The following is a 12162-nucleotide window of genomic DNA, read 5'->3' as shown; positions in this document are numbered from 1 at the left end:
ATCACGGTTGTGTTTACTATTTTAACATACTATAACTTGATACATGTCTTGTTTGCTGCATAATAGTACTGTTTTTTTTCTGTACCTCTATAAGACAATGACACATTGTTGTTGGGTGAAGTTTATCAAATAAAATCTTAACATAAAATCCAGTAGTATTCGGTATGTTTGTTTAATGAGACAACCCTGTGTATGCAAAAGGTTTTAAATGCATTTGAAACAGTACTTTTATACCATATCAATTGCTTTTATGCACTCAGGTTGACTTGCAGAAAAAATGTAGCCTATTTTTAACCAAACCACACTGACACCTACAGCCAGTTTAGAGGGTTTTTTCCTGCATAAATGTAAACTGAATCAGAATCAGTTTTATTGCAAAATAGGTTGCCACATACAAGGAATTGAAAACACAGTACGAAGAGAGCAAACATAGAAATATTACAAACAATATACAATAAAAACTATTATGAAATGAAAACATTTGTACAAAAAATAAAAGGGATGAAGTATGGTGCAGAATTGTGCTAAATAGTCATATCAATTTGCAAAGCTTCCAACTGCAGGAGAATACGGTGAGAAACTGCAGAAATGTCCCTGAAATGGGTTGTTTTTTAAGGTGGTGACAGAGTTTCTGTGAGTTGCTTTCACTCTCCTGAGAGCTGTGCCAATCAGGCCAAATGAGAAGCAGCTGCTGCACCTGTCACACTTTCCAAAGATGTTGCTACACAGCACAAACTTCATTTTGTTCTCATTATCACTGCTAATTTTGAAATGTAAAACTCATGCTGCTACAAAGCCACCCCAAGCAGCAGTTTCTAACACTAACAGTAATCATACATCCATTTGCCACGATGGGTTCATGTCTGTTTACCTGTCAAAGAGGCAATTTCCTGATCTCCCTTTCAATATTTATGTTCAAGGTGAGTCAGACATTTGCAAAATATGTATTGATCATGATACATAGCTTGTTAAGAATGTACTATGCTATTGATTGTGTCTAAATGTACACACAGATGAGCACAGCGGGTATTACCAAGCCATCTCCATAGCAAAACAGTGCCACTACTTCCTTGGAGAGGCTGACACCTTTATTGTCCTAACAGTCGCTCCAAATGGATGCTTTGTGAGAAGACAAGTAAGCTTACAAGTGTGTGTTTAATTTTAATGCTGATTTGTATTTTTCACATTCTAATCTGACCATTTCGTTCAATAGAAGTATGTCACAAGTCTGACTGTTGTCATCACAGCACTAGACAGAGGAAGAGTTGACATTGTCAAGTCAATACCTCTGATCTGTGAAAGGAAAGTCAAAGGTAGTAATCCTAGCTTTAATTGAAATATAATGCCAACATGTTTAAGGAGTTAGATTATTATTAATTCTCAATTCTTTTTTTACAGAGGTGAGGAGAAATGATAAACCACTGGCGTCAAAAAATAAATTCTGCAACAAGGATGGGTTCAACTTTACCGTTTATCAAAATGCCACAGTCCCACCTCTGAACCTGGATGCTGTCTGGATCCCTTCTGGTCAAAGTGACAATTGTAAACCTAAAATAAAATCCAAGGAAGCTGTCACATTCAGCTTTCCATTCACTGATTGTGGCACTCAGTCCAAGGTTAATTCAATTAAATAACCTCCCATCATCAGAGAAATCAGTGATATTTTATAGAACAAAAAGTATTGTATTTGCTGTGTCTTGCAGATATCAGAAGGGATTATGACCTACTGGGTCAACATTGAGGTGAAGCAACATCTGCATGAAGGCTCTATTTTTCGTGATACTCCTTTCCTGTAAGAAATTTAAAATAACCCACTTCTCCTGCTGTATGAGGGTAATGGCTATTCATTTACTTTTTCAATTGTTTCGTAGTCATACTGTGCATTGCAGCTTTGCACTGGCACAAATCAGTCAGCTGGGTGTCGAGGATAAGCCAGGAAAATCGGTGTACCTGTCCACACTGAGGAATGAGGGAATACTGAGGACGGAAATGAGGTTTGCCAAAGGTTAAGTTGGTCGAATTGTTGCTATACATTCCTATTTTTTTACTTTTGTTGTCTATCTCAAATGTATGTGTCTGTTTGTACATTTGTATCCAACACAAAGTCTTCAAACAATAGAAAGTCCCATCAAAAAAGTGATAATGCACGACATGAACATAAATGAACTGCTTTTACTTTGAATGGACAGTTTCAGATTTGCTAAAGCCTTATTTATTTGTTTTCAATCATCATTAATCTACAGATTCCAACTACAAGTATTTCCATTCCTCTCGAGACCCTCCTACAGTGACTGAGCTTGGCAAGCCTGTGTATGTGGACGTTTTTGTTCTCAAACATGAAGACAAGGACTTGGTGCTCTTGCTTGAAGACTGCTGGGCGACACCAACTAAAAACCCATATGACCCACAAAGATGGAACCTGCTGGTTAAAGGGTGACTTCACAATAAGACATACATTTTAATATCCAAGAAGGCAATTTGTATGTTAACATATTTGCCTGTACTGATCAACTGAATTCCCTTATCCAATCCAGATGTCCTTTCAGTGGTGATAGCCACCAAACTGGTGTGTTGCCAGTTGTTCCAAAGGTGCTAAAATATCCCTCTCTTCATAAATGGTTTGTGGTCAAGATGTTCTCATTTGTGAAGCCACCAGCATTTGAAAACCTGGTATGTAAGACAAATAACAAAATTTAAATAAACAGATCAACAATAACGTTTTTAGGCTTGGGGATGTTTTTAAAATAGGATGTTTCCTTGCAGGTATATTTCCACTGTGACATAGAGATAAATAAGGGACCAGATTACTTACAATCCTGCAGTAACAGTAAGTGGATTTGCAGACTTGTTAACCTGTTATGAAGTCTATGTTGGTTTAGTGAATCACACACTTTGTTACATTGCATCTAACACTGTAAAATATTTGTTTGTTTTTCCATGTCTTTCAGAAAGCCGTAAATTAAGAGAAATCGCACCAGGACCAGAACAGAGCATTCTTTACAGTGTAGTCTCTGGTGGACCTCTTATTTATCTGTAAATAACCATGAAGAAAACCCTGCTATTTCAAGCACACTTTAGAAATGTTCAAGCAAAAAATGATTTGTTGTAAAATAAACCTGTTACAAACTATAATGGCCTGATTCATTTTCTAGATTCATCTTAACTAATTTGGTGACATTTAAAAAAACAAATCAACCCACCCATAGTCAACCTGCTACCCTAAGGACTTTTAATGAATACCTACAAAATATGTCATCATAATGAACATAATGATCCCTGGAAAATGTTTACATTCAGAAATACTAAGTGAGTGGTTCTTAACTTTGTTTTCATACAGAGAAAACTGTTATTTAAGAAAGTAAATAGAATTGTGAACATATTGTATTACATTCTATTGTGATACAGTAAGTCGGTTTTAGTACATTTAATTTCAGGCAAGCTTTTATCGTGGTAGAGGCTCTTCGGTCATGTGCTCCCACCTCGACCAATAGAAACACAGAATGAGATAGTTTGCGGAAGTTGTACAGCGAGCGTGTCGTCTTTGAAACGACACACAGAAATCTGAAAGAAACTTTAATTTTGTAAAGTTTTAAACCGTAAGTGGGCAAATAACTCCAACTAAACCGTGTACCGGGTGATAAACATCGATATTAGCTTCGTCTGTTCAGCTCCTCACACTGTTCTCTGCGGGTAAAGGTACTCAGAGTTGTCTGTTATTATGTCCAAGTCAACGAGATTGGACCCGAAAGAAAATGACCCGAAGAACCTGCCGATCTATCAGCACAAAGCCAAGCTGGTTCAGGCCGTCAAAGACAGCACTTTTCTGGTCATCACCGGTGAGACTGGCAGCGGGAAAACCACACAACTTCCAAAGTACCTTCATCAAGCTGGTAAGCTGTCTTTTAGCTGCTTCCTCTGTGGTTATATGAGGTTTGCTATTGCTAATGCACAAACTACATAGATCAGAACAACTATGTAACAATCTTTAAAGTTCTAAAGTTAGATGACAGCATTTACATGTGATTTGTGGTTTAAGGGGAGATACACTACTTCTAAAAAGGGTTTAAATGTTAAATAAAAAAAACATCAACATGCAATGCAAAGTAAAAATGTATAATTACAATACAAAGGAATGCGAAGGAATGTTGTTTTATGTTAGTACCTTACTGCTAAAGCGAAGATGTCTGGCTCAGAGTAGGCTATGAGAAAAAAGACACACATATGTTTGACAAATTGTCCTTTAAAGTTATGTATTGAAAAATGACATACATTTTCAAACTTCCCCTGATGATTTTTCAAATGTGTATTGGAGAGGCTTTCACTAATGCTGATTGTAGGATACATCTACAGATTCAAATACACAACTTGTTGTAAAATAAAAAACGAAATGTGTACTTTCTTTACAGTTGTCTGAAAAAAAACATATTTTGGCAGAAAAATAGCCCATACTCTCAAAATTGTGTAAAAAGTGTCTGGCATTTATTAACACAGCGGTCCTGGCCTTTTAATCATGCTAGGACACACATGAGACCACTGCACTAAGATGAACCCCTTCCTCTTACTTGTTTTGCAGGTTTTTGTAAAGATGGCAAAATTGGCATCACCCAGCCCCGCAGAGTGGCTGCCATCACTGTGGCCCAGAGGGTCGCCCATGAGATGCAATGCACTCTGGGTAGAGAGGTTGGCTACCAAGTGCGCTTTGATGACTGCACATCAGAGGTGAGACAGGCAAAAAAAACCTGAATAAACTACAATGTAGTTCTTTTAAATATTTGTTGACATGAAACTGTGACTGTGTTTGATCCAGAGCACAGCGGTGAAGTACATGACAGATGGCTGCCTGCTGCGAGAGATCCTGGCAGATCCGGTCCTTCCTCAGTACAGCGTGGTCATCTTGGATGAAGTCCACGAGCGCAGCCTCAACACAGTGAGTCCATATGACGTTGATCCAAGATGTTTAACATTAATGTATGACTTTAAGATTATATCATGTGTAAAACTAATCAAAATGTAATTTAAAAAATGACATAACATGACATATAATAATTAATTTAAATACAATAATTTGATATGGTAGATTTGAACATACATAAATACAAAACAACAAAAGTTACACCAATCCTATTTTCATTATTTTATCAGAATTTAATGAATATATTAAGACACTTTACCTTATAAACTCTTAAAGAAGAACAAGATGTTGTTGTTCTTCCTAATTCCATTTGCTTTAGTTATCCTTTATTTACTTATTATACCATTATGTTGAGCAATTTAAAACAAATAATGTATAATAAAAAAAACATTCTATTTATCAATTGCTCAAACATGATAGGGAGACACAACATCTGATGTGTTTTTGAGTGAGTTCCAAAGGGAGGGGGTTTAAATGTTTAACATTGTTAGCTTACAAAATGTAGTTATTTCTGTCTCTGTTTCTATCTGCACTTGTAGTAAGAGTTTGTATTCGTTGCAGGATATTCTCCTGGGTCTGTTGAAGAAAAGGTTTTCTAACCCCGCCAAAGCCCCCAAGGGCCGGGCTTCTCCTTTGAAGGTGGTGGTGATGTCAGCCACCTTAGAAACTGACAAACTCTCCACCTTTCTCGGCGACTGCCCCGTCTTTGCTATTCCTGGGCGGATGTTCCCTGTCACCAGCACATTTGGTTTTGCTGTAGGACCTAAAGACTTTGAGAGCACTGGTTATATGAAAGAGGTACTGAGTCTCAGCATACATTAGGTGTTTTTCATTCATGGTTCAAGGTTGAAACTTTACAACAATACCTCAACAATCAAGATTAAATGTGTTGTTATAGCTTAATTCATGTTTGCCCCTCAGGTGGTAAAAGTGGCCCTTGATGTGCACACGAGTGAAATGGCAGGGGATATTCTTGTATTTTTGACAGGTAAGTCATAACTATCAAGCTCTAAGATCACAGTACAACTTAACCCTGAGGCATTGAGTTATTTAAATTCTCCATGTTTCACATCACAGGACAGTCAGAGATTGAGCGTGCCTGCGACATGTTGTATGAAAAAGCTGAGTCTATAGACTACCGCTACGATGTGCAGGACCAAACCGTGGAAGGCCTTCTTATTTTGCCTCTTTACGGATCCATGCCCACTGGTAAATACATACATCTCATTTATTGTCAAGTCAATTCAATTTATTTTGTTTCCCAGATTAACTGTATTATTTTTGATCTCGTCATAGATCAACAGAGGCAGATCTTTCAGCCTCCACCTCCAGGAATCAGGAAGTGTGTAGTGGCAACTAACATCGCAGCGACATCGCTCACCATCGATGGCATAAAGTGAGTGTGTTTATTGGCTGACAACATGGCAGCATTTATCAGATATATAACAATACTTGTGTGTCTAATAACATTATTAAAATATTTTGCGCAAAATATATAATCATCCAAATCTTTACCCATAAAGGTACATCATTGACAGCGGGTTTGTGAAGCAGCTCAACCACAACTCACGGGTGGGCATGGATATCTTGGAGGTGGTGCCGATTTCAAAGTGAGTTTTGGAATAATTAACATGTAATTTCAAACCTGCTAAAAGCAATTTTCCTGCTGACACCCATGCCATTATGAAAGCTTGCAGACACATTTTTTTTTAAGTGTTTGTTGTTGTTGTTGTTGTTATTAGGAGCGAGGCTCAGCAGAGAGCAGGCCGAGCTGGAAGAACGTCAGCTGGGAAATGCTTTCGAATCTACAACAAGGAATTCTGGGAGAAGTGCATGCCTGAATACACAGTGCCAGAAATCCAGAGGACGAGTCTGACCGCAGTGATTCTCACCCTCAAGTGCCTGGGTGTTCATGATGTCATTAGGTATGGTTATTCTGTCTTATTTCTTATACTTATCATTTCTTTATGCTTTTTTTGTTTTACCTTTTCAAATATTCAAAGATTCTATTGTCCTTGCACGATAGCTACAGTGTAGTTGTTACAAATGAAAAGCTTAAGTCCCAGGCTCTAACAGTGAAACATACCATATACTTAAAGGTGGGGTAGGTAATTCACTTCAGAAACACTTTTTGTTATATTCCATGGAATGCTCTTAACATCCCGATAGCAATGAATATATTAAATGCTTTGACAATAAATACATAAAAAAATGTCATCTGTGGAAGCCGTGGCGCTGTAAAAAGCACGACCAATCATCTGAGCCGGCCCGGGTAAAATAATTGGATGGCCTACCTACTTGTCAGCCTTCCATCTGTGCACAAACTTATCTCGTGCCCTCATTGGTCATGTGCGCGTTCGTGTGTGTTGGAGGAGGGGCTCTGTAAGGGAGTCTGAAGGAAGGAAGGGGCAGATTTTTTTCGGCTGTGTACTTTCAAATTCTAGCGCACTCGAGCTGGTTTCTCCATTCTTACCTACCCTAACTTTAAGACCTCAAAAGAAATAGAAATAAAATATTGCAAGTGACACAATGATGCCAGTAAAATGCAGTAATAAATAAGCAATACACATTTACAATAGAATCAGGTGTAACAAATGTCCAATTAAATACTTTACGGGAATAAGCTTAAATTATTTTGTAATGATTTGATTTATTTTAAGGTTTCCTTATCCGGATTGTCCAGAGGAAAGGTTTATTCTGGAGGCATTAAAACAGCTCTACCAATTTGATGCCATCGACAGGTGAGTGGTAAAACCTGTGGACTCTCTAAGCTCCGCAGTACTGTGTTTGAGTAATTCTCTATGAAATGTCATGCGTCCTCCTTATCTGTGTGGTGTGCTGGCTGTAGGAGAGGCAGAGTGACCCGGCTGGGGGAGCTGATGGTGGAGTTCCCCCTGCACCCCGGCCTCACCAGAGCCCTGCTCAAAGCCGCCTCGCTGGGCTGCCAGGACTTGCTGCTGCCTGTGGCCGCCATGCTGTCTGTGGAGAACATTTTCATCAGGCCAGGTCAGTACATTTAGCTTTTAAAGGAAAACAAAATCTGAATAACAATATAGATTTATCCTGGGGGTAATGGGGTTTGAGATAGTCTCTCTTTAGAATTAAATAAAATAATAGAATACAAATATGTATATAAACCTATATTTAAAGATGTGCAATAAAAAGATAAATAGGATAAATATATTCATATACACATAAGAAGTTAAAGTAAAAATGTCCACTGGAACAACATAAAATGGAAAAGATATATTTTTATATACATGTTTTAAAATATAACGATTGAATAAAAATATTTATATAAAGTAAAAATATGCACTTGGTACTAAAAGAGAAAACATGTATACTACAATATATACAGTGGGGTATTAGTAACAATAATATTAAAGGTGAATTGCACAGTGTTTGGCTACTGATAGTGAAGTCCCAGTGCAAAAAGAAGTGTTCTATTGAAAAACTACAAGCGGGAAAATACAAAGAGCTATATTTATATATTTCGGTGATATTAAAGGAAGTGTCTAGTATCAGATATTATAGATGTATATAATGTGTCAGGAGGTGTGGTGTGAAGACTCTCTTCCTTGCCTGCAGGCCACCCGGAGAAGCAGAAGGAGGCAGATCAACAGCACAAAGCACTGGCTGCCAAGAGCGGCAGTATGAACGATTTCGCCACTCTCCTCAGTGTGTTTCAGTCGTGTCAATCCAGGTAGATAACTCATTAATGCCACAATATACATTATTTATATGTCAGAAATGTCAGTGTTAGTTTCCTACTTGCAATGTATTCAGGACGTTATACTGCATGATGATATATTTTCACATCTGTTGTAAGTGTGAGCCTTCTCTTGCTTCTTGCAGTGACAGACCGTCAGCGTGGTGTAAAGATCATTGGGTCCACTGGAGGGCGCTGAAGTCAGCCTTCAGTGTGGAGACTCAGTTGAGAGATATTCTCCTCCGGCTCCAACAGGTTTACACAACTCATTTTCATACAGTATCATTAACTGAATGGTGCCTTCATATTGCTGTAATGTACAAATGTGCAATTCGGCCTATTTTATTCTTAGCTGTGATATATCATGCTTGCTCCCCACATCAGTGTTGCATCATTATTTGTATGGAGCTCTTTGAAGATAGCTGTGATGGTCCAATATTTAACTCTGTAGTTTATGAATGGTTTAGTTTGTTTGCCATCACACGTTCATTTAAGTGTGACTTTTGTTCTCTTTCAGAAGAGAGATTTCCCTGAAGAAACATTTGACGGCAACAAGAGTGAACTCTTCAGACGATGCCTGTGCTCAGGATACTTCACCAACGTCGCCAGAAGGTATCACCAATGTTTATTTAACATTATCTATATTTAACACTACTTTGGGATTCCTTTATTATCTCTTAGTAATGTAACATTAGCTGTGTTTGAAAAAATCTTCAGTTAAATGTTTCTTTCCCCAACATAGGTCTATTGGAAAGGTGTTCTGCACAATGGACGGTCACGGATCCATGGTTCACATTCATCCAGCCTCATCGGTAAATACTTCTAAGAATATCTTTATAAATAAAACATAGGTTTTCTTGAGGATACTTTTGGAACCACCACTTTCATGCCTTTTCTCTGAATTCCTACTTTGATCATGATCCCTCTTTGCTCCCAGCTGTTTGACCAGGAGGGTGAGCTGAACTGGATTATCTTCCACGATGTGCTGGTGACCTCGCGGATGTACGTCAGGACGGCGTGTCCTATTCGATACGAGTGGGTGAAGGACTTATTACCTAAACTCCATGAAGTGGACGTTTATGAGCTGAGCAGTGTGGCGAGAGAAGAAGTGACTGAGGAGGAGATGAAGAAATGGGAGAGCAGGGAAGCAGCCAAAAGACCAGCAGGTTTCCAGAATTCATTTAATATAAGTTTTGAATGTGTGATTTCTACAGCTTAATGGTTCCTGTTTATGGTCCCATTTTATGAAATAATCAAGTTAAAGGTCCACCTATTGTACAGGGTGGATTGAAAGGCCATTTGGTTGTTTTACAATTCAGTGTCTGAAGAATTAAGTCATCTATAACATAATACATGTATTGTTCTTTTTTCAGAGGTTTCTACTGAGGACGTAATGAAGAAGCTGGAAAAGCGAAACGACGAAACCGCTGTCGGCGATGCTCGTGCACGCTACCTGCAGAGAAAGCAACAAAGACAACAAAAATAAAGCTCTTTGACAGAAAGTTCTTTCTTTTTAGGCACAAGATTCATATGATGTATCACAAAGAAGCATTTTTGTAAATGATACCTGTATAATAAACATTTGTTACATTTATAAAATTGCCTTACTCTTATTTAATCTCTCCACTTCACAAACAATGCTTTATAAGTATATATATATATATATATATATATATATATATATATATATATATATATATATATATATATATATATATATATATATATATATATATATATATATATATATATATATATATATATGTATGTATGTATGTATGTATGACAGGTCTTTCAACAAGGTTCAAATCCAAAGTAACTTTCAGTTTTATTATGAAACAGTGAGTGGATTTACCTTAATACTACCCTTTTAAGTGCTTTTAAATAAAAGACCATTGGGGTCCTTAACACACCTGATTCAAATGTTCTCAAGTCTGCCATTTTAGACTTAATGGATAAAAATACGAATTGAGTAAATGTAGACCATACCTCATTTAAAGTATCGCAAACTATTGCCTCCAAAAATAGGATAATAATAATAATAATAATCCGTTTTCAGATGTCATTAATTACATAAGTAATATTGTTTGCAAGTTTGTTTTCTATAATGGTTGTTGTGTACAGTATTTTATAATGCGGTCCCCAGTTTGTATTTCCTGTATATGTTGTTTGGATTTGACGATTTTGTTGCTTTTAAGGGGAATAACACTACAGGAAATGGGTTCAAAATGTTAATAGTTGCACCAAAAATAATGAAATGTTTACATATGCAAAGCAGGCATTACTTTATTAATAATGTTCATATTTTACTGGAACAGAATGTTTTTTTTACAAAGGGGAATTCTGAATATCCATTTGTATCACCCCATCAAAATGAAACAAGCCCCTAGGTCTTTTGGGGGGGAAAATGCTACATTAGGGGAGAAGGGGGTAGTTGAGCCAGTGGGTAAGTTGAACCACCCCCTGTAACCAGGCAACGCCTTATAGTTGTAATCACGTGACCAGAAATTATGCAAGCTTCTCCCATTTATCATTGCCTGTGAAAGAGAGATGCTCATTGTGGTCTGGTAAGTAAACATTTTTACAAAAAAACGTTTTTTGCTTGTCAAAGTACATTTTCTAGATGTCAGCTATATCGGCTGTCATGTCAAAAAAAATGTATCCAGGTTTAAACAAATATATTGTATATGTTGATGTGTTGGCAGCGTATTAAACCATGTGAGTCATTAAGCTAAAGATGACTCTGAATTTTAATGCTAGACTATTTTTTCTAAAATGGTGGCTATGGGGTAAAGTGAACCGTGGGCCTTGGGGTAAGTTGAGCCAGTTTTTCAATGGAGAAATTAATGAAAGTAGGCCAAGTTGATAATAAGAGCTCATTGTAGGCTACATTTAAAGTTGAATTTACCCTGTGTTTGATTGGTAAGATGTATGAAATTGTATCACCATTTGTATGATTACTTTTCCTTTTATTAACATGTTAAAAAAAAATCAATCAATTCAATCGAAATTTATATTAAAAATATTTGAAAAACTAAACTTGTATTTGGTTTGTTATTTATTGTTTAAAGTTACCTTTAAGATTTTGTGTAGGTATGCCCAGGTTTGAACAGGTATGCCCAAGTTTGAACAGTGGTTCAATTTACCCCCTGACCTGGATCAACTTACCCCTTACCCGGGGCAAGTTGAGCCACAAGACTTTTTTTTTTTTAGAAGTAATATTTTCACTGCCCTTGATCAAATATGAATTCTTATCATTGCCATTGATAGGAGACATCTTGAATTATAGGTGTGTGCTTTCATTTTTACTATGTGTAATAATTTCTCCTTGCTTAGAGGACAGCATAACTAAAAAATGGCTCAACTTACTGTACCCCACTCTCCCCTACATACATCATGTATGTCAAATATCATATTTGGCATAGGCCTACATGACTTATGTAACATTTTGTTCAGGGTAAAAAGCCCCTAGGTCTTTTGGGGGGGAAATGTTACATAAGTCATGTAGCCTATGTCAAATATCATATTTATTTAAAAGAGA

The 12162-nt window shown here is 37.1% G+C and overlaps 2 protein-coding genes across 2 annotated transcripts; both read left to right on the top strand.

The window, feature by feature from the left end:
* The first annotated feature begins 726 nt into the window (after window positions 1–726).
* LOC117470198 (zona pellucida sperm-binding protein 4-like) lies at window positions 727–3111 on the top strand. The gene is made up of 10 exons (XM_034114864.1): window positions 727–920; window positions 1014–1135; window positions 1214–1313; window positions 1399–1616; window positions 1704–1792; window positions 1872–2005; window positions 2244–2433; window positions 2535–2670; window positions 2764–2827; window positions 2949–3111. The coding sequence occupies exons 1-10, from the start codon at window positions 860–862 to the stop codon at window positions 3035–3037; spliced, it is 1203 nt and encodes a 400-aa protein (XP_033970755.1). The 5' UTR covers window positions 727–859; the 3' UTR covers window positions 3038–3111.
* Window positions 3112–3502: 391 nt separating this feature from the next.
* Window positions 3503–10235, top strand: dhx40 (DEAH (Asp-Glu-Ala-His) box polypeptide 40). Its single transcript, XM_034114695.1, has 17 exons — window positions 3503–3890; window positions 4574–4719; window positions 4808–4927; window positions 5474–5710; window positions 5834–5900; window positions 5990–6121; window positions 6209–6308; window positions 6436–6522; window positions 6655–6837; window positions 7573–7653; window positions 7761–7918; window positions 8501–8615; window positions 8768–8876; window positions 9139–9233; window positions 9364–9433; window positions 9559–9787; window positions 9995–10235. Exons 1-17 carry the CDS (start codon window positions 3719–3721, stop codon window positions 10105–10107), a joined length of 2214 nt encoding a protein of 737 aa, XP_033970586.1. The 5' UTR covers window positions 3503–3718; the 3' UTR covers window positions 10108–10235.
* The last annotated feature ends 1927 nt before the right edge of the window (window positions 10236–12162 follow it).

The sequence above is a fragment of the Trematomus bernacchii genome, unplaced genomic scaffold (genome assembly GCF_902827165.1).
Source record: "Trematomus bernacchii unplaced genomic scaffold, fTreBer1.1, whole genome shotgun sequence".
In the NCBI taxonomy this organism is placed as follows: Eukaryota; Metazoa; Chordata; class Actinopteri; order Perciformes; family Nototheniidae; genus Trematomus; species Trematomus bernacchii.
The sequence above is the reverse complement of the archived record's forward strand: the minus strand, read 5'-3'. Positions and strand labels throughout refer to the sequence as shown.

What these genes read in the sequence shown, in the direction of transcription:
- LOC117470198 (XM_034114864.1), top strand. Translation starts at nt 860, where the DNA reads ATGTCTGTTTACCTGTCAAAGAGGCAATTTCCTGATCTCCCTTTCAAT. An exon ending in TTTCAATATTTATGTTCAAG is followed by an intron (nt 921 to 1,013) that starts GTGAGTCAGACA and finishes ATGTACACACAG; the next exon opens with ATGAGCACAGCGGGTATTAC. An exon ending in CACCAGCATTTGAAAACCTG is followed by an intron (nt 2,671 to 2,763) that starts GTATGTAAGACA and finishes GTTTCCTTGCAG; the next exon opens with GTATATTTCCACTGTGACAT.
- dhx40 (XM_034114695.1), top strand. Translation starts at nt 3,719, where the DNA reads ATGTCCAAGTCAACGAGATTGGACCCGAAAGAAAATGACCCGAAGAAC. An exon ending in ACGAGCGCAGCCTCAACACA is followed by an intron (nt 4,928 to 5,473) that starts GTGAGTCCATAT and finishes TATTCGTTGCAG; the next exon opens with GATATTCTCCTGGGTCTGTT. An exon ending in CTCACCATCGATGGCATAAA is followed by an intron (nt 6,309 to 6,435) that starts GTGAGTGTGTTT and finishes TTACCCATAAAG; the next exon opens with GTACATCATTGACAGCGGGT.